Source organism: Oryzias latipes, chromosome 24, assembly GCF_002234675.1.
Source record: "Oryzias latipes chromosome 24, ASM223467v1".
Lineage (NCBI taxonomy): Eukaryota > Metazoa > Chordata > Actinopteri > Beloniformes > Adrianichthyidae > Oryzias > Oryzias latipes.
Genome location: NC_019882.2, coordinates 6,880,722 through 6,901,766, shown reverse-complemented (window position 1 = coordinate 6,901,766; position 21,045 = coordinate 6,880,722). Strand labels below are relative to the sequence as shown.

General features: G+C 39.8%; 1 protein-coding gene across 2 annotated transcripts in view; it reads right to left on the bottom strand.

The window, feature by feature from the left end:
• LOC101173029 (glutamate receptor ionotropic, kainate 2) overlaps positions 1-21,045 on the bottom strand; it is a 68,559-nt gene that overhangs the window by 20,589 nt on the left and 26,925 nt on the right. For both annotated transcript variants that reach the window (XM_011491587.3, XM_004083458.3), the window contains exons 5-11: positions 18,997-19,050; positions 17,227-17,400; positions 2,800-2,943; positions 1,966-2,073; positions 1,714-1,827; positions 1,404-1,610; positions 14-237 (exon numbers count right to left, since the gene is read on the bottom strand). In XM_011491587.3, the coding sequence (XP_011489889.1) occupies positions 14-237; positions 1,404-1,610; positions 1,714-1,827; positions 1,966-2,073; positions 2,800-2,943; positions 17,227-17,400; positions 18,997-19,050 (1,025 nt within the window). The remainder of the gene's footprint in view (positions 1-13; positions 238-1,403; positions 1,611-1,713; positions 1,828-1,965; positions 2,074-2,799; positions 2,944-17,226; positions 17,401-18,996; positions 19,051-21,045) is intronic.

Below are 21,045 nucleotides of genomic sequence, written 5' to 3'. Positions count from 1 at the left end.
GTTGACATGTTACCTGGCTATGACAAACAGCACACAACTGACACCCAAGCAAGCCAGCAGAATATACATCCAGATATCGGGTGAGAGGGGGTTGAGGAAGGAGAAGACTCCCGGGTTGGTGCCGTTGGGCTTGCGGTACAGGATACTTATCCCCAGAGTCATGAAGGGCTTTGAGAAGTCAATGACCTTCTCCCTGACGTAGGTGATGGCCAGAGGAGCAACTGCAAGGTCTGCTTTCTGCAAAGAGATGATAGCGGTGGCATTGAGTGGGAGAAATGCATCGCAGTCCACTAGATCGGAAAAAAATTAATATCTGATTTATGTTGACAACTGATCCTGTCAATATGTACAGGAGGAGGGAAATGATGTCGAGGAGAAAATGACTAGTTTCATTACTTCTGCCAGAATAGCAGGTAGGAGGCTGAGATTTTCCGCAAATTATAGGTTATATGTCTGATCCTTCTTATGTGAAGCCAAAGGTGAGTCATTGAGGCAACAATCTTGGGATTAGATTAATCTGTGACGAATTAACCCCATGTCCCCCTGAACATAACATTAGCCTTCTGAGCTGCTGAGCATTTGCTCTGAAGTATTTTTGCATAATCCTTCCAAGACATATCTTCATCTTCGGCTGCTTTTCCTGTTTTAGTTTTTTGCTTAATTTAAAATCTTCACAATATTATTTCTTCATTTTAATATTTATAAGACAAATTTCCTCTACATTAATCTTTATCTGAATGGATTTTTTCTTCCTAAAACCCCCAGACCTATGCAACAAAGAGTTGTAAAAGTAGTACTTAAAGTTGAGGCAAAGACACTGAAACTACAAACAAAGTTTCATATTTTCTTCAGATTTGCCTGTTATTAAAAGTTTCCATTTAAAAAAACGTTTCTTTCATAACTGTTTTTATGTTTTAGGCTAATTTACAAAAAAGTGGCAAGAAGTGGTAAAAAACAATTATTCCTGTTTTTTTTTTATGTGTGTGTTATCTACTACTGCAATTACCCATTTGCCCATCAAGATTAATGGTTCGTATCACAGATTCTCTGGGACTAAGTGCAAGAGAGGATGGTGCGGCAAGGAAGGAAAAGGCAAAAAGCGGCTGAGAGAACAAGGGGAAAACGATTCATAGCAGAAAGAAGAAGAAGAAGAAAGCTCTGGGGTTTTTTGCATCATTTTTTGGTATTGTAATCTCATCTTAAAAAAGGCAAAAATAAAAAATAAAAAACAGACATGATCCTACCTTCCTTATAAAATAGCTATGTTTTTAATAAAATACTAAAGAAGGGAGAATATTTTAGTCTGTTTTGACAGAGTTGCGAATTTAATGATGAAAACAAAACAGAAATTTTTGTTTGTGTATAAAAATTTGATGTAAAATCCCTGGTGGTTGTTGACTCACATGGTCCATTAGCTCCCGCACCATGCCGTTCCACTGGCCTGTGCTCTCATCCAGCGCTCCATACTTCCCATCTTCCACTAGTCGCAGCTCGTAACGGAAGCCCAGGATGCCAGAGAGTTCCCTCAGCAGGTCGATACAGTAACCCTCGAATCGGTCGTTTCCATACAGAGGCTTGTCAGATTTCTTAAACATCACATATGGCTCCTCCTGTATGGGGGGGAAACAAGCTGCTGCAGATATCTGTGTGCTTTGTAATGGATATTTTTGTGTGTATTTGTCGGCTTGTGTGTTTTCTTTCAGCCGTGTCTACCAGTATGGTGGATACACGCAGGGATTTGTTAGCCAGAGAGTCAGTGATGTTCGATGTCTTGCTTTTGTGAGTCTCTGTCATATTGAGTCCACTGGGAGGATCCCAAGTTCCAATCTGCTGAAACAAGCCAGTGTTAAGTCGATATCACCTGTCGTACAGCAAATTAAGCACTTCAAAGTATCAAGACCAATATTTTGTTTTTTAGGCCTAAAGCTCCGAAGTCGCAGAGCAACAGCTCTAATAATCGCACACCTTTTCCAGCCCTTCTTCCTTCAGACTAATGACATCCAGGTCGAAATCTGTTCTCAGTCCATTGCTCTTGTTGAATAGAACACGTCCTGTCAAACCATCCCAGTGTGCCTAAGAAGAGAAATGCACACTTTAAAATCCATAAACTTGTGTTCATTAACAGCATCAGCCTAGCTGGTATAAACGTTATTATTATTTCTTTTTCTCTGGGATTAATTCCATCTGGCCCTCTCCTCATTGCTGTTTCCAGCAAAATAACAAGAAACAACAGAGTAGCAAGAACAGAAGCAGGTTTGACAGGTAAGAGTTCATTATGCATGTGGTTCATTGGGCTTGAAGTTTCACATCAAAGCCACGGGAGGAACAGACGGGCGTGAAGAGCGATAGCAGACACAGGAGGGGGAGGAAGCACCGGCTACAACAATGGCTCATTCCGAAAATTACCTGCAATGATACCATCCACAGAATGAAAGAGCTTTGTAGAACAAAGCAAATGGCTGACCCTGACTGGAGTTAAGGAGACACACAGAGGCTTTGATATAAACACAGGAGATAAGCACACAGAAAACGTCGGGTATGGAGGATGTAACATCCAGAAATAAATACAGTGGCTGCAGATAATGCAGCACTTATTTAGATTCCATCGACACCGAGATTCAAGTTTGAGAAGTTTATGAGATTTAATTCACTTTAATTGACAATCCCGTGGTTTTATTTGCTGTGAAAATTCATCTAGTAGTAATATTAAGGAAGCAACTGAGTCGTTATGCACACACAGCTAAGGATTCATGGGGTCAAAGGTCAAGAGGAGATATGATTGCGGTGACGGCTGTGCACCTCTTTGATGAGGTTGATGAAGCGGCCTCCGAAGCGCCATGGTTTGTGACGGTTGCACTGCAGAGAGCTGACGGTGATCTGCTGAGACTGCTGCACCGCCACCGCCACCACGTGCACGGCGTCGTACATCAGAGCCGCATCCGTCTGCAAGCACAACAGAAATATTATCAGACTTCTGGACGCCTTTTTTTTCCCCTTTTCCTCCCATCCTTCACCTGAGGAGGCACATAAAGAATTCAAAAACAGTCTTGTGCATTTTTTAAAGGGTGTGAATGAGGAGTGTTGCCATCTCTAAATGCCCTGAACAAATCACACTGCATCTCGGCCTGTTAGTGGATATATCCGACCAACGTCTGAGGCAATCAGAAAGTTGTGGATGGGAGTGTTTTTCAGTGGAAGGCTGGCCTGTCAGTGTGAAGACTAATGGATCCTGATGGGTGAGCCTGTTTTCCAGAGGGAGGAAGCGTGAATCAGGCACCAGTGGAGACACGACAGCTCTCACTCCACATAGTAGCACAGAGCAGAAAAAAATGACTGGAATCCACGCTTCACCGCATATAGAAAATAAAAAAATACCCATGACAGCCATCCACGCAAACCTCAGAAATAAGTCATCAAAGGGAGTAAATGTTCAAGCTTAAATTTTGGATTTTTGTGCGCGAAGGGTTTCTTTAACAGCTCCAGCCGGCACACACAGACCGTTTTTTATGCTTCGGACTTAAAGACATGCTGCATTTTCTCAGGTCAACACTTCACAGCTCAACTCAGATCCCCTTTTTATGGTCTCACACAGGCTCAAATACTCTGCCTTATTTGACAAGTGGATGACCAACCTTCAAGAGAGTAGGAAAATTACTTAAAGTGTATGTGGCCACATTATAGAATCTCTGTGGGTGTGCAGGAGACAATAAGCTGGCCTGCTGCTCAGCTCATATCGGTTTCCTATGTTCCTTCCATAGGTGCACTGAGGCATCCATTTTGCCCATGTGGCAGAAAAAAAAGATGTATAGTGGGTTTGGAAGGGGCAAAAGTGTGCTCTATTGTGCATTGTGCTCGTGCTTTATTAGTGTTGACAGGCAAAGTGCATCAATAAATCTTACATTCAGCTGTGAAGAAAGAGTAAATTGAGGACAGAAAGCAGGGGATGGAGCTTATGTGTGGTCACAGTGGTGAGAAGATCCGTTTTTAGCCCGTCCTCCCCGGTTCTGTGGTGCTTTTGGAGTTGGTGGCTACTGATGTCAAAGGCAACTGGAGATCACAGAGTGGGAGACATCTCTGCACTCTTTCATCCCTTCTGCTTTGAGAGGAGAGACACATCTGCTCTCTGAGCCAACAGTATCTGAGCCGGGTAAAAAAGAAACCTTGAATATCAATAAAAGTTGCTTATTGCACCAATATAAATCTTAAATTAGGAGATTTGCTATGTTTGTTTATGCATTTTTTTACCAATTAAAATGTGCAGTTGAATTTGTCAGTCATTGAGCCTTTTGTTCATCCATCAGCAGATGGGGCACATTTAAAAAAAACATTGTTTTCTTTTCATAACTAAAGCATCTCTATAAAATTAGCATAAAAAAGTCTTTTATTCTAGTTTTGCTTGCGACCTGTCAGCTTTTCTCCACCCCTCGCGATTCCTTTTAAGTCTAAATCCCCATCAAAATCTCATTATTTCATCTACTGTGTGCATCGGACTTTCAGTTAATCCCTTTGATTCCAAATATATTTCCTGAAAAAAGGCTCTTCTGGGAATGCGAAGATGACAACTTGTTTGTTAAAAAAAGAACTGTCTCAAAGTTCAGCTTGAAAGCGTATTTTTAGTTCACTTTTAATATTGAAATTTGCCTTAGTGTAAAATCCAACTAAACTCTTAAACATGTCATGTGTGAAAGCAGGCTGCTCATCATTTCATGAAATCCTTGCATAGAAATCTGTGCCAAATGCAATTTTTGTTTTTCTGCTTTAAAAGATGAATAATTTAAACCATGGATTTGCAATTAAATACAACAAGAAGGGCTTGAGTCCTATTTTCTCTTTTAAAACCAATAGTTTAACTGTGTTTCAACACTATTCCAGATATTTCAGAGACATTAAATATTATGAAATCCCAAAAAAGACAAGAGCTTCTTTTGATATTTTCAGAGAACTGGAGACAAGCTGTGATCACAGAACAGACACATGCTGCTCAAGCAGAGTTGAAATACACGCAAAAACCCCTGATCATCCAAAGATTGTGGGCTATGCTTTTCCCCCATTTCACACAATCCGCTATAGTTTAGGCTTTCAAAAGCAACAGGCATGATCGATGACAACAAGCAGCCTCTGAAACAAACTATTCAAAGAAAACCAAAGGCTGTGAATCACCACGCACCAATCTAATGAGACAACGTCAGGATGAGTCTAATCAAAATAAGATATCACACTGCATCCTTTACAAATTGCTTCAAGCTGCATAAAAAATGTTTGCCCGACTATTTAATGACTCAAACAAACCGATCATTCATTTTTCAATTGATACATAGATACAAAAACACCATAAACAAATCAATAATCAGGAGTATATGGCACATCAAAATAAATATAAAACGTCTTGTAACTACCAGAAAGGCAAATTTGCCATTTGTAGAGGACATTTCTAAACCTGAATATCTCCTAACCACTGCATACTACTGAATTACTTCCTTTTGTATCTTCAGAGAGCATTTGGTGCTTTTCATTGATACTAAATGTGAAGGGTTGGGCTCTGGTAATTGTAGTTTTTGCAGGATGAAAAAAAAATTGAGTGAACAAATTTTTGGAACTGCAGTTACACCCTCCACCAGAGGGGGCGGTAATTTAATAGAAACAACATCACAAAAATTAGCCTGAATCCAAACTGCTTTCTTACCCCTCTGGCTTATCTCTATTGCTCCAATTGCAGAGGCATTTGGAGCTGTAGCGGTGTCCAAACTTGATTTTATAAGGGGGAGCAGTTGCGACTTAGGGCTGGGTATCCCTTTGCCTTTAGAGGGATCCACGTTGTTAAAGGAAAAGCATTTCTTCTTGTGTATTCTGAAGCACAGAAGTTTACATTTAAGTGTAGGTCATTACTTTTTGTTTTTTGTCATATTGTCATATTGTTGTGTATTTTCCAAGCACAGGCACCTGTGCTTTAACCTAGATGACCAGCAACTATCGATGATGTCATTGAGTGGTAGTAACGTCTGGATTTGTAGACACGATTTTTCCATAACTCTCCGCTTGGAGGGCGAAATTTAGGAGTAGGGAGAAGCTGTAGGGGTATGTAATGAATTTGGACTCGACCTTACTGTACTGTTAAAATATATATAGTTAGATTAAAAAAAATGTTTCAAACATGTTGGCACTGCATTGTGTGAGTTTCAATTTTCATCGCACAAGTTTATAAAGACAATTCAAATGAAAAGTGCAATAAAAAACAGTGAGCATACGTTTTATTGATTTCGTGAATATCTTTAGCAAAAAACACACCAACAGGTTATTTTTGATCAATTATTATGTTTTAATATGTAACGTTTCAAGGTCGAAGTGCTATCAAAAATGAACCAAGACTTCTTCCTCTTTCGGCTTCTCCCATCAGGGGTCGCCACAGCGAACAAGTCGCATGGTATATTTGGCAATGTTTTACGCCGGATGCCCTTCCTGACGCAACCTTCTCAAACCGGGCTTGGAACCGGCACAAAGGTAGAGAAGGGAACAGGGAGCAGCCCGGAGTCGAACCCTGGTTTCACGGATGGAAGGCGCCGCAAACCAGCACGAGCTAAACCAGCTCCCCAAAAAAAAAATGAACCAAGACTAAACTGTGAAATCCCTTTTTGTCTAATTTTGAGTAAATGTGTGTCACGTGTCTTTAAAGATAACAAAATTTACAACTAATTATTTTCATTTGCCTTTGGAAAATAGTAGAACTTATTTTTTCCCAGACAAATCGGTTTATGTGAGACCTCCATTATGGATGAGCCAAGGTAAGGATATAAATATGCAAGCTGTGTTGTTTGCTCTCTGATGGCCCCTCCCAAAATGAATTCACTGATTGCTTCATCAGCCTCGTAGCAGGATGGCTTTATATAACCATATCAGTTTCCATTTTCATTCAAGCATCCCCTGCAAATATTTTTCCCATGTTTTAACTTTACGTGGCTGTGATGAATCATTTTGTCTGTTTTAAAATGATTTACAAGGCAAAGATCTCTTTTCTACTTTGAAGCAGAACAATTGCTCAAAATCCCCAATGATGGAAACAAAAGGAGGCTGGCATCAAGTGGAAGCAGAGATTGGAGGAGAAAATATGAAATGATGGCTCACGGCTCTGGCAGATTGCATTCAATTTAAAAACAATCCAGGAGCAATCTTGATATTTATTACAGAGCCAAGCAAAGGTCCTGTGGGGTGCTTTAAAAGCTTTAAGTGGAATCAATTTTGCACCTTTGGGACACTGAGACAGAAAGGGTGGAGGGTTTCAAAGAAGTGACCCTAAACCTTGGTATTCTTCTCCGGTGTGTCTACCTTTAAGCACCCGCATGACCATCTGAAATTATAGTCCTTTCTTGGTTGGTAAATATACCATTCAAAAGACCATTTTCCCTCTTGTAACGACTCATCTTTTCCTGCCTTGATGTCTTTGTGCACCTTTGCATTTCACCCCCCCTCTCATAAATGCGATACGTGAGGTGTGTGCAGATATGAAAACACACGCAGAAACCAGCAAACAAGACGTGTGCGCACTCCGGCGAGCTCTGACAACCTCTAAAGTGCGAGCTGTTCACGCGCACGCCTCATTTGTTGCACACCGTTTTCTCATTTAAAACAAGTGAACCTCACTGCAGTGGGGCTTTATGTGTATTTTCATAAAAACCTTGCCTTTTTGCTGCATAAACATTCACACCAGCTCCCGTCTGTCTGGAAAAAAAGACAGTCCAGCACCCGGAAAAATGACACATTTCTTTCTGCTGTCACCTCCTGGCAGACAGATGTTCTCTCTCAGGCTTTCCTCCACAGACACAAACATATATAGCATCTCAGTCGATGATGGACATGCATTCTGGCTGCAGATGTGCTCCGCTGTTTATTCATTTCATCTACATATGATTAATTCTTATGAGATAAGCACAGATCTGTTATTCACCAAGCATCACTGGGCTGCAGCTACGAGGCACACGATAACAACAGACACACTACCACTCAGAGATTATTCACTGCAACAAAAACACATCCCTGCAGCATTGCCACCAGCATGAGAGCTTCAGAATCAGCGGGAGAGGCGGAAGCTCTTTGTTTTCTCGGAGCTGGAGTCACTCTGCCTTCAGATCACAGATGGACCCATGGGGTTTAGATGATTTGATTGAAGAGAGAGGTAATAATTAATTTCATTTCATAGTTTAGATGTACTGAGCTGCTTCAGTGAGCAGTCGCTGCAATTAATTTTAGTTTTAAGATTATTTTAATCGCTGAATCTTTAGTGTTTACACGGATGAGTGACAAACTTTATTTACTTCATTTGCTAAGAGGTTTAGCATGGACGCTGGTAGGTAGTATATGAACATTATATATGCAAATTTTCATGCACTCTGTCTGATAAAAGTGAAAAAAAATTAAAGCACTTTCACTTCAGAATGATTGCGAAAAAAGGTTAAGTTATAGTGATTTTTAAATATTAAATTCAAATCAACCATTAAACAATGAAACACCATCAAAGCAGGACTGAGGAAAAACGATGAGAAAAGCATCAGGAACAACAGCATCGCTACTAAATTAGAGCCAGATGTTGTGTCGTTATCTACAATGATGAGGCAGAGATGAAATGTCGTCAGAGATGAGTCGGACTGATCCCACATTCATTCGGTGCAACGCTCCAATGTTTTCAGCTGCAAGATGAATGATGAGCTCACAACCAGATGGTCCTAAAGAGTCATGATCTCAAAATGTCTGACTCAGTCTGACATTGCACAGACGCAGAAAGACACAGAAGCAGACCAGACATTTTATAATGAAGCAGATCAAAAAGTGAAGCCAGGTCCTTGAAGTGTAAAACTGCTAAGGGTCACGTCATGCAGGCTCCAAAACATCTCTGTCTCCAATATAGTGCACAGAGATCCGTCAACCCCTTTCTGAAGTCCTAAGTCGATCTTTTCCTCAGGCTATTATTACATCTAATAAGTTCAATCCTTTTGACCAATTTATTTTTATTTTTAGGGCTCATTTTTTGTGAGAAACCAAACAATTATCTCAGTGCGAGCCTTCGGTACTTTAAGAAGAGAAATACACAAAAGCCTATCCACAGCGTTGCTGCCCTTTTTAAAAACTATTCCAACATTTGAGAAATATTAGACATGAAAGAGATTTATGTTCGAGGCCATGAGTGGCTCTGCTGACATGCTGGGAGTCTGTGGGAGTGATTGACAGCAATGTGGAGGACACAGAGGAGGCTCTTTTGTTGGTGAGCTCCAGTCACTGGCACATTGCTTTTATTGTTGTTTATTGTTGAAGGAGTAGTCAATACATCCCCCTCTGACATTTTTGCTGTTCATGAGTTCTTTAAATCAATTTTTTGGTTCAGTGAATATGTGTATTGTTGCTTTGTTAGGTGGACTAACAGCTCTTCTGGATATTTTGATACCCACTTTTTTCTTTGTAACTAAATGTTTTCTTAAGGATTTTTTTTAATTCTAAATGCTTCTTACGAGTGATATCATTTGCTTTAAGCAAACATGTCATCCTTCATCACATTTAAAAGGAGTCTTTGATTGCCTGTGTGCTCATTTCCATCCTCAGTGACTATTTTTAAGGGCTTTAATGTATTTATAGTCAGTATCATCTTTTCTACCTGTCAACTGCAGAGCCACGGACACCACAGCTGCGCTGTTTTTAGATCAATGCGTCGTATCTTTGACACATCTCTCCAAAACACTAGTATAGAGTTAACAACACTTGAATCACAGCATTCTGGCTGCACTTGATGTACCACATCCACCTACAACAGCATAATTGGCCTTCCAGCTGTAACTACGCCATTACGAACTGTATAATTATTCAGTCCTGTCATGTAACATTATCCACGAAAAGCTGCCAAAAAAAGCAGAAACACTCCCTTTTAATGCAGTCATAATTTTATTGTTGCCTATATAAATGACCTAAAGTTTAGACTGGGTTATATATCGTTATGAATGCAGCTGTGATGAGATTTTGAGCTTATGTGTCCACTTATTTTTTGGCATGGATGGGCATCATGAGACCCAGGATGATGAGACTGAAACTCTGCGTTGACATTTGTGCAAATATTAATTCCAGGCACAGTAATGAAAAATGAAAGCTGGAAAAACATTGAAAAGTGACATTTGTGATTTATTGGAGACATTATGGTGGTTTCAGATCCTCTAGCAGAAAAAAGGGAATGGGCAGTGTCAATTCATTTTTGTTAGATACTGAAAGACGGCACGATTTACTGCCTTCTCTTTTCTCGACTTTTCCCACTCAGTTTTTCCTCTTTTGTTCCTGAATATGCTCTGCTGGAGTCCCTCATGCTTTCACCCCCATGCCTTCCTCCCTTTTATCCCCTTTGTGGACCCGCTGCCTTCCCCAGCTGCTCTCTGCAGTGTCTCTCTGAGCTGTGTGTGAGTATTGCTTAGAGTGTGGATATAGAGTATGGCAGCCTTTGCCAGTGCTGTCACTGTTACTTTTCTGCATTTTGTATTAGAGGTTTAATCCCTTTCTCATATTGCATTTTCACTTCGTGAAGCAGCACAGAGGCCCTGCTGTATAAAAAAAAAAAAAAAAAAAAAAACTCAAGCGCTTTGTCATGGGAACAGTTTCTGCCAACAAGGACCTCTCGGTAACAAATTCTTCGATAGCGGCTGGATTTATGTGGAAGCGCATTTAAGGCTTCATTGTAAATTTAAAAACACTTTTAAGTGGGATAAAGAACTATCCTGCTGAGATTTTTGCTGGGATGAAGAGGGTACTCTGAGGGTGATAGCAGAAATCAGTTTAATGTATGTGCATGTACTTGAAATAGAATGGCAAGTGTTATTAAAGCATCCTCATGACACAAAGAATACCCTATTGATGTTAAATATACTCCAACAATCTGCTTTTTTCCTTGTCTAAGTCAGTGGTTTTTAACTTTTTATGCAAAAAGGGCCATTTGAGCCAGTTTCATACTGACAGAAACCCAAAAGGAGCTGCAAAATCCCACTTAACCATTTAAAAATACATATTTTATTTCTGTTTTAGTGGCCATTAAGTTAGTCATTTATGAAATATAATGTTAAACAATAAAAAAAATACAATAGTTTATATATTTCCCTAGTTTAACTTCTTTACTTTTGACAGCAGCACTTGCTGTGCAAAATCCTTTCAAAATAAAATACATCCTGTGTCAAATAAGCTCCTCCTTCTGACATTTTCTATGATTTCCTTTTTCGCCGTTTACCATCAAATATAAACATGACATTCGTAGTGTAGAGTCCAAATATATATAAATAAACATGTAAATGGCATCTGATTATGGTGTTCTAATAATATACAATCCGCTGACTTTTTACCCAGAATCTGGACTGGATCAAAAGACAGGTGACTGCTTATACAAGCTTGCACGAAAACCATTAAAGTAACTTAAAATTATATTAGATAATGAAATGATTAAACATTTATAATCACAAAAATATGTTTAAAAGAAAGCAGTGCCTAAGAGCTGAAACAAAAAAGACTGTGATTGCTAGGAGCGGTGGTGTCCCACCAAGCCCCTCAGGCAACACCATGCAGAGTCCACCCTAATTATCACCATGCTGCCTAACCTACATCTGATTAAATAGCTGTTTAACATGATGGCCCAGCCTCATATTTTTAATCAGTCTCCAACCAGGTTTAGTTTGAGGGGCTAGCAGGAGGGGGGGTGGCTCAGCAGGTATTTATTTCCCCCTCAGCTCATCATCTCACTTCAAAATTTGATGAGTGACTAAACTTTTACAGCTCAAACCTGTTGTAAACAGGTCAGGGGAAGGATTCTGGATATTATAAGTCAGTTTAGGACTGTGGGCTTCGTTTGTGATGAATTCAGAGCTGCATAGGAGGCTGGTTGAAGAGCTAAACAGGCCTTTGAAATGAAACTCACCATCTGGTGAGCTCGGGTGGCCAGAGAACACAAGATAACAGAGGAGGCAGGGGAAGGATGTAAGCAGTGCACAGGGAGTCCCCATTTAATTCTTAGTGTAAACAATACAGACAGTGTTAATTACATGTGGTTCACTGCCTAGCAGTGGGCAATTTGGACGATTTATTCCAAAAAAGAGGAAGATATATACATGAAAGTGTGTGTATGAGTGTGTGTGTTATGTGCCTTAAAGGACAATGGAATGACACGGCATCCCAAGGACAGCTGATATCTCTGAGCCTCGACACAGAGCCCCCGCTGCATTAACCTCGCAGGGCCGATTGTCCGATACTGATCTGATCAAAGTTGTAGACTCTGATTAGGAAAGCTCTTGTGGTTTAACCAATCTTCATGCTGACATGGCATCCGTTGCTGTTGAGAGGTGTCTTGCATGCATTTTGTATTATTTATGATGTTTAACTTTTTAAATACTGATTGTGTCATTTCATTTTTAACAATTTCTGTTGGACTCATTTCTCTTTTACACTCTTTTCTTTTTTGATCTAGGGATTTGTAACGGAATAACAATGTACAAATGAGACACAGCAGTAAACTGTAAGGGAGCAAAGGCAACGTAAAAAATGATAATAAATCCTCTTTTTTTTTATCCCTCCTCTCCCCTTCACTTGTTCTCACCCACAAAAGGCTTCTATGGACCGAGGCAGCGGCGGTGCTAATAATGTTGATGCTGTGCCAAGCCCAGCTGGTGATGCCCAGCACAGGGCATCGAGTGTCTGCTCTCCACAGTTGCTGTCTTTAAAAGGCTCTCTCCTCTGCCAAGTGGGATCAGAGGGAGGGAGATCACACTGCTGTAATGGGTGCAACCAACCTGTGAACCTGTGTGGAGCTCATTACGTTAGCTTCATCCGTCATATACCCAATACATAATTGAAGCACCACATTATTCCATGTAGCTCAAAAAAGGTTGGCTTGTCAAGAGCTGGAGAACAGGTTGTAATGGCAGCTAATTAGAAGCAGACTCATATTGAATGTCAAAAAAAAAAAAAAAAAGCACACGATGGTTGCTTGATGGTTATTTTTTGTCATTTCTGTTATACAGTTTCTTGGAATATGTGCTTTGAATGGGCTAATCGATTTGCGGAGTACACCGAACAGGTATGAATCAGTGCCTGAGTATGCGGACCGTTCCAAACGTATATGCAGGATGGAAACTACAAAGCAGTTTCAGAGGAGTGACAAACAAGCTGCAGCATGTGTTGTCTATTCACCCCCATCCTGACTGAAGAGCACCTAATTTATCTCAACACTCACACTGAGGACCCTCATTTGGTTGAAGTGTTGTATGAATGAAGTGTCCTGGGAGAGGTATTCATGAGTCGTAATTCTCTTCCTATTATCAGATTCCAGGCAACTGTGCACTAAAACAAATCTGAGCCAAGTCCTCTCCTGCAGAGGAGCCATCAAACTGGGAAGTAAATCAGATTTTTTATTTTTATTTTTTCAAACTCAGCGTGTTTTGTGCTCACATGCATGACAGTACAAACATGTACGTAAAAGCACACAATAAATACTGCAGTATATAGCTGCCACCTTAGCAGGTTCCTCCATCCTGCACTCTCTGTGGGTGTCTACCACTCTGCTCCCAGCAGTGCTTATTAATGCAGCTAGTCTGTTTTCTCCCCTCACTCCCTCCACTATCTCTCACCTCTCTACCCCTCGGCATATCTCAGCAAACCTGCTGCCTTCCTTTTTCCTTTCATCCTCCATTCCTACTGTCCCTAATTTGAGTCCAAATGGAATGGAGGATGCCCAGGAAGGGGAGGCGTAGTTTATTTTTGCTTTGCGCAATGTGTCAAAATTACGATGTAAGAAATTATAGTAGCAAACACAGCTTGAAAGAGTGAGTAAATCAACATGGACAAGATATCCGCTTTCCATCTGCATAGCAGTTTTTAAGAATTTTCAAAATATCTCTCCATCTTGTACACCCAAGCAGAATAAGTCTGACAAAAGTAAAGGAATGGAGAGTTTATATTTCACTTTTACTTAATTTATTAGGTTTAGTTAAAAATTCCTCCTACAACGTCCCACATGTGTCAAAGGAGAACCCCCAACACAAACACATCTGCCTCTCTTTTATTAAGAGTCATTATTCTGAGCGATAACACTAGAATTTTCATTTGTGTTGATGACACTGGAGATGATCCAGCTCTCTGTGGTGGTAATTACAGCTCAGTGAAATGTGGACATCAATGAAACGATGCAGAGGTGGAGAAAAACCAGACCTAAAGCTTCCCACAGGGGTAAAAAAAAACATTTTTTTCCCTCAATATGTCTTGGCAAATACCTGACTCAAATTTACTCTACTAGAAGATAGTACATCCAGAAAACAGTAGCACATTTGGCAAAAATATGAATAATAATAACTTTGTGTAAATACAGTTTTTGTTTTTTAGTCAAGCAGTTATTTAAAAAGAAAATGCCCAGAGCTATGATGAAAATAAGAAGGCTGAATGGCAGCAAACTGTTTTCAGGTAGTTATTTCCTTCAGTTCTAATGTAGACAAAAATAAGCAAGAGAACCACTGGTGTGATCGACAAAAGGTTCAATCAAAGCCTCAAGTTTATCTGCAAAGGGATTATGAGGAGCACTCTGCACAAATATGAGCTTTATTTCAACATACAACACAAAAATCTGCAGTGCAGATGGAAAACAAGCTACTAAATAGAGTTTATCATATCAATAACTCTTTTGCTGCAATTAAGGTAAGGTAAATATGGAGTTAACAAGATTTTACCGTAATAACAGCAGCAAGTGTTAGCTCTTTAAAACAGAATGGATAATGGTTATAAAAACACGTTGTGGTGGACTAAATCTCTGTCTGCGATCCTCTCAGTTGCCGTCATGAACACCACTAAAAAAAATCATTGGTTTGCTCTCACAGCAGCGATGTTGTGAAACTGCAGAAACCCTCCTGATAAAAAACAGAATGATACCTGGTGATGCCTTGATTCTCGCCAAAGGGGGTGATACTAATTACTGCACACGTCAAGCATCCAAAGGTTTTACTTCAGGCACTTCTGTGAATTTCAAAACTCTAATTGACAGAAATCAAATTTGGCTTAAAATGTAAAGTTGACTTTATCCTATTTATATTTAACTGAGTCTCTTTTGGAAACCCATTCACCTCGTTATCAGTCAAAATTCTCTACTTTTTTTTCTCTGACTTGTAGAAATCAACAACATATATACTAACATAAAGCCAGACTAATTAGCATCCTTCTGTTTATATTCCTCCGCGTCATTGGCATCACTCACAAACAGATGCAGGAGGCAGGCATGAGGCATCTTTGTGGATGCAGGCAGGCTCGCCCGGTCCGACAAAGAACTTCTTATTATTCTTCCTTGCCTGAGACAATATTCGGCCTCACCCGTGGCCCTGAATGTCAGTGTGATTGTGCACCACCCTGCATTAACAAATGCCTCATGGCGTGAGAAAACCATTCTCCTCTTAATGCCAGTAACATCCCCACCCCATACCTTTCTTCTTTTCTTCTCCTCCTCCCCATCAAAGCTCCCCTGCTGCAGTCCCTTTCACCTTCGACAACCCTCCTCTACTTCAAGCCATCTCAGTCAATCAATCCCTCACAAAATCACAAGGTGACACGCAAGGTGTTGTCCTGGTAACCATTGCTACACAACTGTTGCCTGGTCACCGAGCTCAGACAAGCCGAGAGCCCAGCATGCATGTGTGCTGCAGAGTCTAGGAACAAGACATCTGAGAGAAGTGGTGAAAGGCTGGAGGGAGGGTTGAGGGTGAGAAGGTCATGCACTCACTGCTGCAGTCCGCCCTGTGTTTTATTTAATGGTACCACCAAGGTGGACTCTCTGACCACTGTTCTGCAGCAAAAATATCAGAGACGTGGAAAAAAAAAAGTTGCCTTACTGGTACTGTTGCAATAATAAAAAAAAGGATGTATAAATCAGATGTTTGACATTTATTAAACTGAACTGTTCCTCTTCATATTTATCATATCAATAAATGAGTCTTCCTTTTTTGTTCACGCAGTAGGCACTTTGTTCACTCATTATTTGGAACCATCTTGGGGGGAAACACTCCGAAGACTCAAATACATCAGATCTGGGGCTTATAAATAGAACACTCTAATGAAGCACTTTATCAAGCATGCTAGACCTCCTATTTATTATTGAAGTATTTCTAGTTCACTGAGATATGTATATACATATAACATACGAGCTGACAACATGATTCATGTGATGCTAATTAATCATTTCAGCATTCATTATAAAAATTCATTAATTTCAAGGAAACGAGGCAACCTCTGTCCATTAATCTTTTTATATACAAAATTGTTTTTTAGGCATCTTTAGAAAGCACTCACAGATAATTAAGATTTTTTTTTTTTTTATATTTACAGTTTTTTACTTTTCTGACAATATTTTGTATATAGACATAGGTAGGTCTATCTTGCCGTTGTCTCTTTGATCATATCTAAAGGAGAATTAAGGATGAGATTGATATACTGTATGAATAGATGGCATGCGCTGTGTCTAATTCAAAGGCTTGTCTGTAAGCCTTTCGTAAAACGACACATCCTAAATTACACAGATATATCACACTAAATCTTTAATCTGCCAAGAAAAACAGAAAGGCTGCCTGAAAGAAAGGAGGTGGGAGTGGGCGGGGGGGTTGTTTGTCTCCAAGGAAGGCGCTGAGCAGGAGGTGAAGTAAATCCACTGTTTACAACAACAGACCCAAAGAGGGACCTTGACTGCCCATGACGAGCTACATTCCCTTTTTCACTTTCAAATCACCTTTTCCCCGGGTTTTCTGGATGCCATCCTAAAAAACCAAGGCCGTAATTTTCATCCAATTTGCTCTCCGTCTCTGCATGAACACTGACAGATTGTCATATTTTGGCCACACTCCCAGAGGAGAGTTGGGAGAGGCAGGAGGGCAGATAAACGGCTATCACCATTCACACCGGCTCATTACTGAGCATTTAGACGCAGGAACACAGGCTCAGAAACTGCATGCAGAGGGCATTTAAACTGCTCCTGCACCCTCCCCAGGAGTCCCGCACCATTAAGCTCATGATTGACAACTCAGACTCACCCAATCTCCCCTTTGAAATAAGTGCAATCAAATCCAAACAAACTGCCTGCAGCATAAACCAGTCATGGCGACTGACTTTGCTCATACGAGTGCAAACAAATGAATACGGATCCATATTTATGTGGATACACACAAAACATATTACACAAGACAGGTTCAAGCTTACTGTCATGAATCCATCCAGCAGGCCCGAGTCCGGCTTGGGTGGCGCTTGTAGCCGCTCCATTGACCACTTCTCAATGATGGACGACACCTGAGAGTTTTCTGTGTTGAGGATGCGGAAACCCGTCATGTTGACTCCACTAAAGCGATACGGTTCCATGTCAAGGGCGAAGAGGTCCTGGAAGCAAATTAATAGCATTTTAATTACTTTGATATCAAAACAAAAGTCCGTGTTTGAAGGTTTTCTTATGACAGAATTAAGACAGATCAGTTGTGTAACTACTCCAGCCTAAAACTGTGAGTTGCAATGGGTGGCTGAGTGCAATCCAGAAGTTATTTCATCTCATAGTGAGCCAGTGGCCTTGATTAAGGCAAGACTTTCAAGGTTACAGGCAGGCTTTTGGTGAATTGCCATCTATCATGTGGAAGTAAAAGGACAACCCAATTGTCCTGCATACAGCATATTTGGCATCAAACCAGCCAGAATTCTCTGGTAGGCAGCAACACAGTTGTGCAGCAGCAGGGGAGGAGTGCAGAATGGGGGTGCTGTGGTCAATATTTGCTGTTCTGAAAGCAGCACGGATGGCTTGGTACCAGTACACAGCAGTTCAGGCCAGAGCGATAGCGCCCTTTCTGCCAAATGCCGGCTGGTCCTAGAATAGGCATGTTTCCATCCGGACGGGGAACAGCATGCTACTTAAACACAGCAAAAAATTACCATTCTCTTTCCTTTCTCAATGACATACCTGCTGTCAGGGATTCTCCTTTCATCTAGGTCTCACATTTGTGTGGATGCACTCTGGACAGTGTCCAGCCCTCTCAGTTTTCTCCAACTTTTTCCTCAGCCCTTCCAGTCCTTCACAGCTTTTTTTTTGGAGCCATAATGGTTCAGATGAGTGAAGGTGTCATCTCTTCAGAGTTATCATCAGAGCTCTCAGTTTTCTGTTCTCTGCACTCAGTGAGGATGTGACGCTTTTCATGTGGAGCGTAGAAGCAAGCACTCTTTGTTGTTGCGACATCAAAGAAGTTTGGAGAACTTCAGTGGCAGCCAAGAGTCAAAATGAAAAATCTCCACCTGCTTTTGTCTCTTCTCCCAGGGCTGTGGTCACCCAGGTGACGGAACACAACAGTGACTCTAAAAATAAGCTACTGTGTGTAAAGTTTACATAAACTGGCAATGTTAGAGTCTGGATTTTTGTGAGAGTGTGTGCATGCTTTTTATGGTAAATTTCAGGTCAAGACATGAACGAACAAAATAAAATAAAACTGCTATTAGCTGAATAAAGTCAGTTTAAAACTACCAATGAATATAATGTTTGCTCAACAGTAAGGAAACATTACTTTGGCTGTATTTTAAAACCGTTCCCAGTGATCTTTTAATTATGAATATGCCATTTTTAACCAAAATCTAAAAACCTGTGCCTTGGATGTAGTTTCTGCAAAGCAGCAGGAGTTTGCCAGAAATATTTCTCTGAGTTGTGGGCAGGACTACTGGCGCAGAGCAATACCGCCCCCCTTCCCCTCCCCGTTGCAGAGCAAAAAGGGGGCAGGGAATTAGTGGCCTAACCGTCTTTTCTACAGCCCTTTTTTAAACAGCAATCTTTTCTGCTCCTGATTCACAATGAAGTAAATAAAGATATGATCAGAAATCTAATTTTGAGCTTAATTCTTCAGAAAAATGCCACAAGATCGAGTCAAGAACACCACAACACACTCTTTACAGCTAAGAGTCTAAAGTTTAAATAAAAGGCAAAAAGGAAATCTGTTTACTCACCAGAGTGGTAAAAATATAATGGTAGTATTCAGTCATCATTCCCATGGCGAGAGCCTGTAAGGAGACAGCAGGAAATAAATTTAAAACTTATCCTACAGTTAAAATCCCCCACTGAGAGCACGTTGATTAAAATAATTATTCATTTTCTATTTAATCAAATCTTCGACACCGCCCTAGACGACTGCTCCAAAATAAACTGTCACACAATTTTGTAAAAGTTCACAAAAACAAAAACGTTACCGTTTTTCTGACACAGATGGTCTCATTTTTGCCCAAATGCTCTGCCAAGATTTTAAAGAAACCATTTACCTAACCAATCAAATTGATAAACAAATAAGGTGCCGCAAGAAACCTCACTTCTTTAGTCTATTTAGAGAAAAAATTAACAATGTTTCACACGATATGTGTTGTTTACAATGATGCAAATGTGTTTTTTTTTCAACAGTTCCCTCATTGTGTGAACAATAGCTTCAGTGGCCGAACATAAACAATAAACTTTGATGGGAACGTCGCAGGAACACCTTCTACACCTACACTGAAAGCGTGCTTTATGTTTAAAAATTTATTTTACACAGTCTGCTTTAACTGGCTCTTGTCCTTCACACATTTTTCAATTATTTCATTTTGAGTGTGGAAAAGTACATAAACATATGATTCTATTTTTGATTTAGTGTGCTCAAATGTGTTATTTTTCTGCAATGAGGGCTAGTATGTACTCACACTCCATAACGACATGCACCCCTTGAGATAAATTACCATAAATTTTTGTTTTTAGTTCTTCACTTAATAATATATTAAGCACTCTGCCTACCAGTAATTTTTACTCAAACTTTATACAAACCGAGTTGACTACTGCGTTTATGGTTCCTCAGTTCATAAATTAGCTCATTGGTGCTATTTATGAATTTAAACTTTATGCTAATTTTTCTGTGACTTATGTCTGGTGTTGGTTCTATTGCAGAAGTGGGCTTCATTTTTGTCAGGGGACCTTACGGACCTAGGCAAAAGTAATCAACTATTGTTAAGTTTATTTCAATTAATGAAAGAATTGAATTTTTTTGTTTTGAATCATTGACAATATGCAGTGATGTGCAGTAATGGTTTGGCAGGTAAGGCTGTGCCTCACTTGCAAAATATAGTTTTAAAAATACACTAAATATACAAAATGAATGAAAATATATAAAAAATATTAAATAATAAAAGATAACAAACAAATACTATTTTTGGACATGTCAATTCTATGATTACTTTTTTCTGTGTGAGTTTTCAACATTTCTTTGGTTAAAAAGAAGTGAATTTACGCATTTCCTGTTCAAATACATGAGAAAACGGCAAAAGAGGCCCCGGCAGCGTGCCTGATTGGAGAGCTGTGGCCATTTAGCCCGATTCAGGCCAGTCAATCTTCTGATGTTATCTGGTTCCTACATCCCGCAAAACAATTGGTCACTGAATTGACTTTCTTTAAAGGTCGAAGTAAAATCTTTTTTCATAGGTGACATCACGCACATTTGGTCAAATTTTCATTTTCATTCAATGTTTTGAATATGTAATGTCCCAGTGTTAAATTACTGTCAAAATATGTCACTGGGTCACAGGTATAAATATCAAGTCATGAAATATTAAATCAACAAAGTGTGCGTGCATACTTAGGACCCTACCATAGGAAAATGTCAGATAATAAAGACACCTTAGTTACAGTTTACATGTTTCACAATTGACTTTATTATTTGTTAAAATTGCCTCATTTTATTGATATCTAGTTAATGTAGATTAAGAGTTACAACAAATGCTCTCAAACCTCCATGTTGCAGCAGTGACATCATAAATAATAGACCCTGCATTTTAATGAACACTGGTCCTTTACAATAATATAATTAAACCACATTTCGGGATGTGTAAAAAAAGCTGAAACTAAACAGCTCTTTCCATATGCCATATGCAAAAAAGATAAAATCAGAAATGGGGTAAGAAAATGGTAATACAGACCGAAGTTTAATGACTCTATAAGTATTTAATGCATTGTTGACGGTAATTTAACAGAGTAATTTA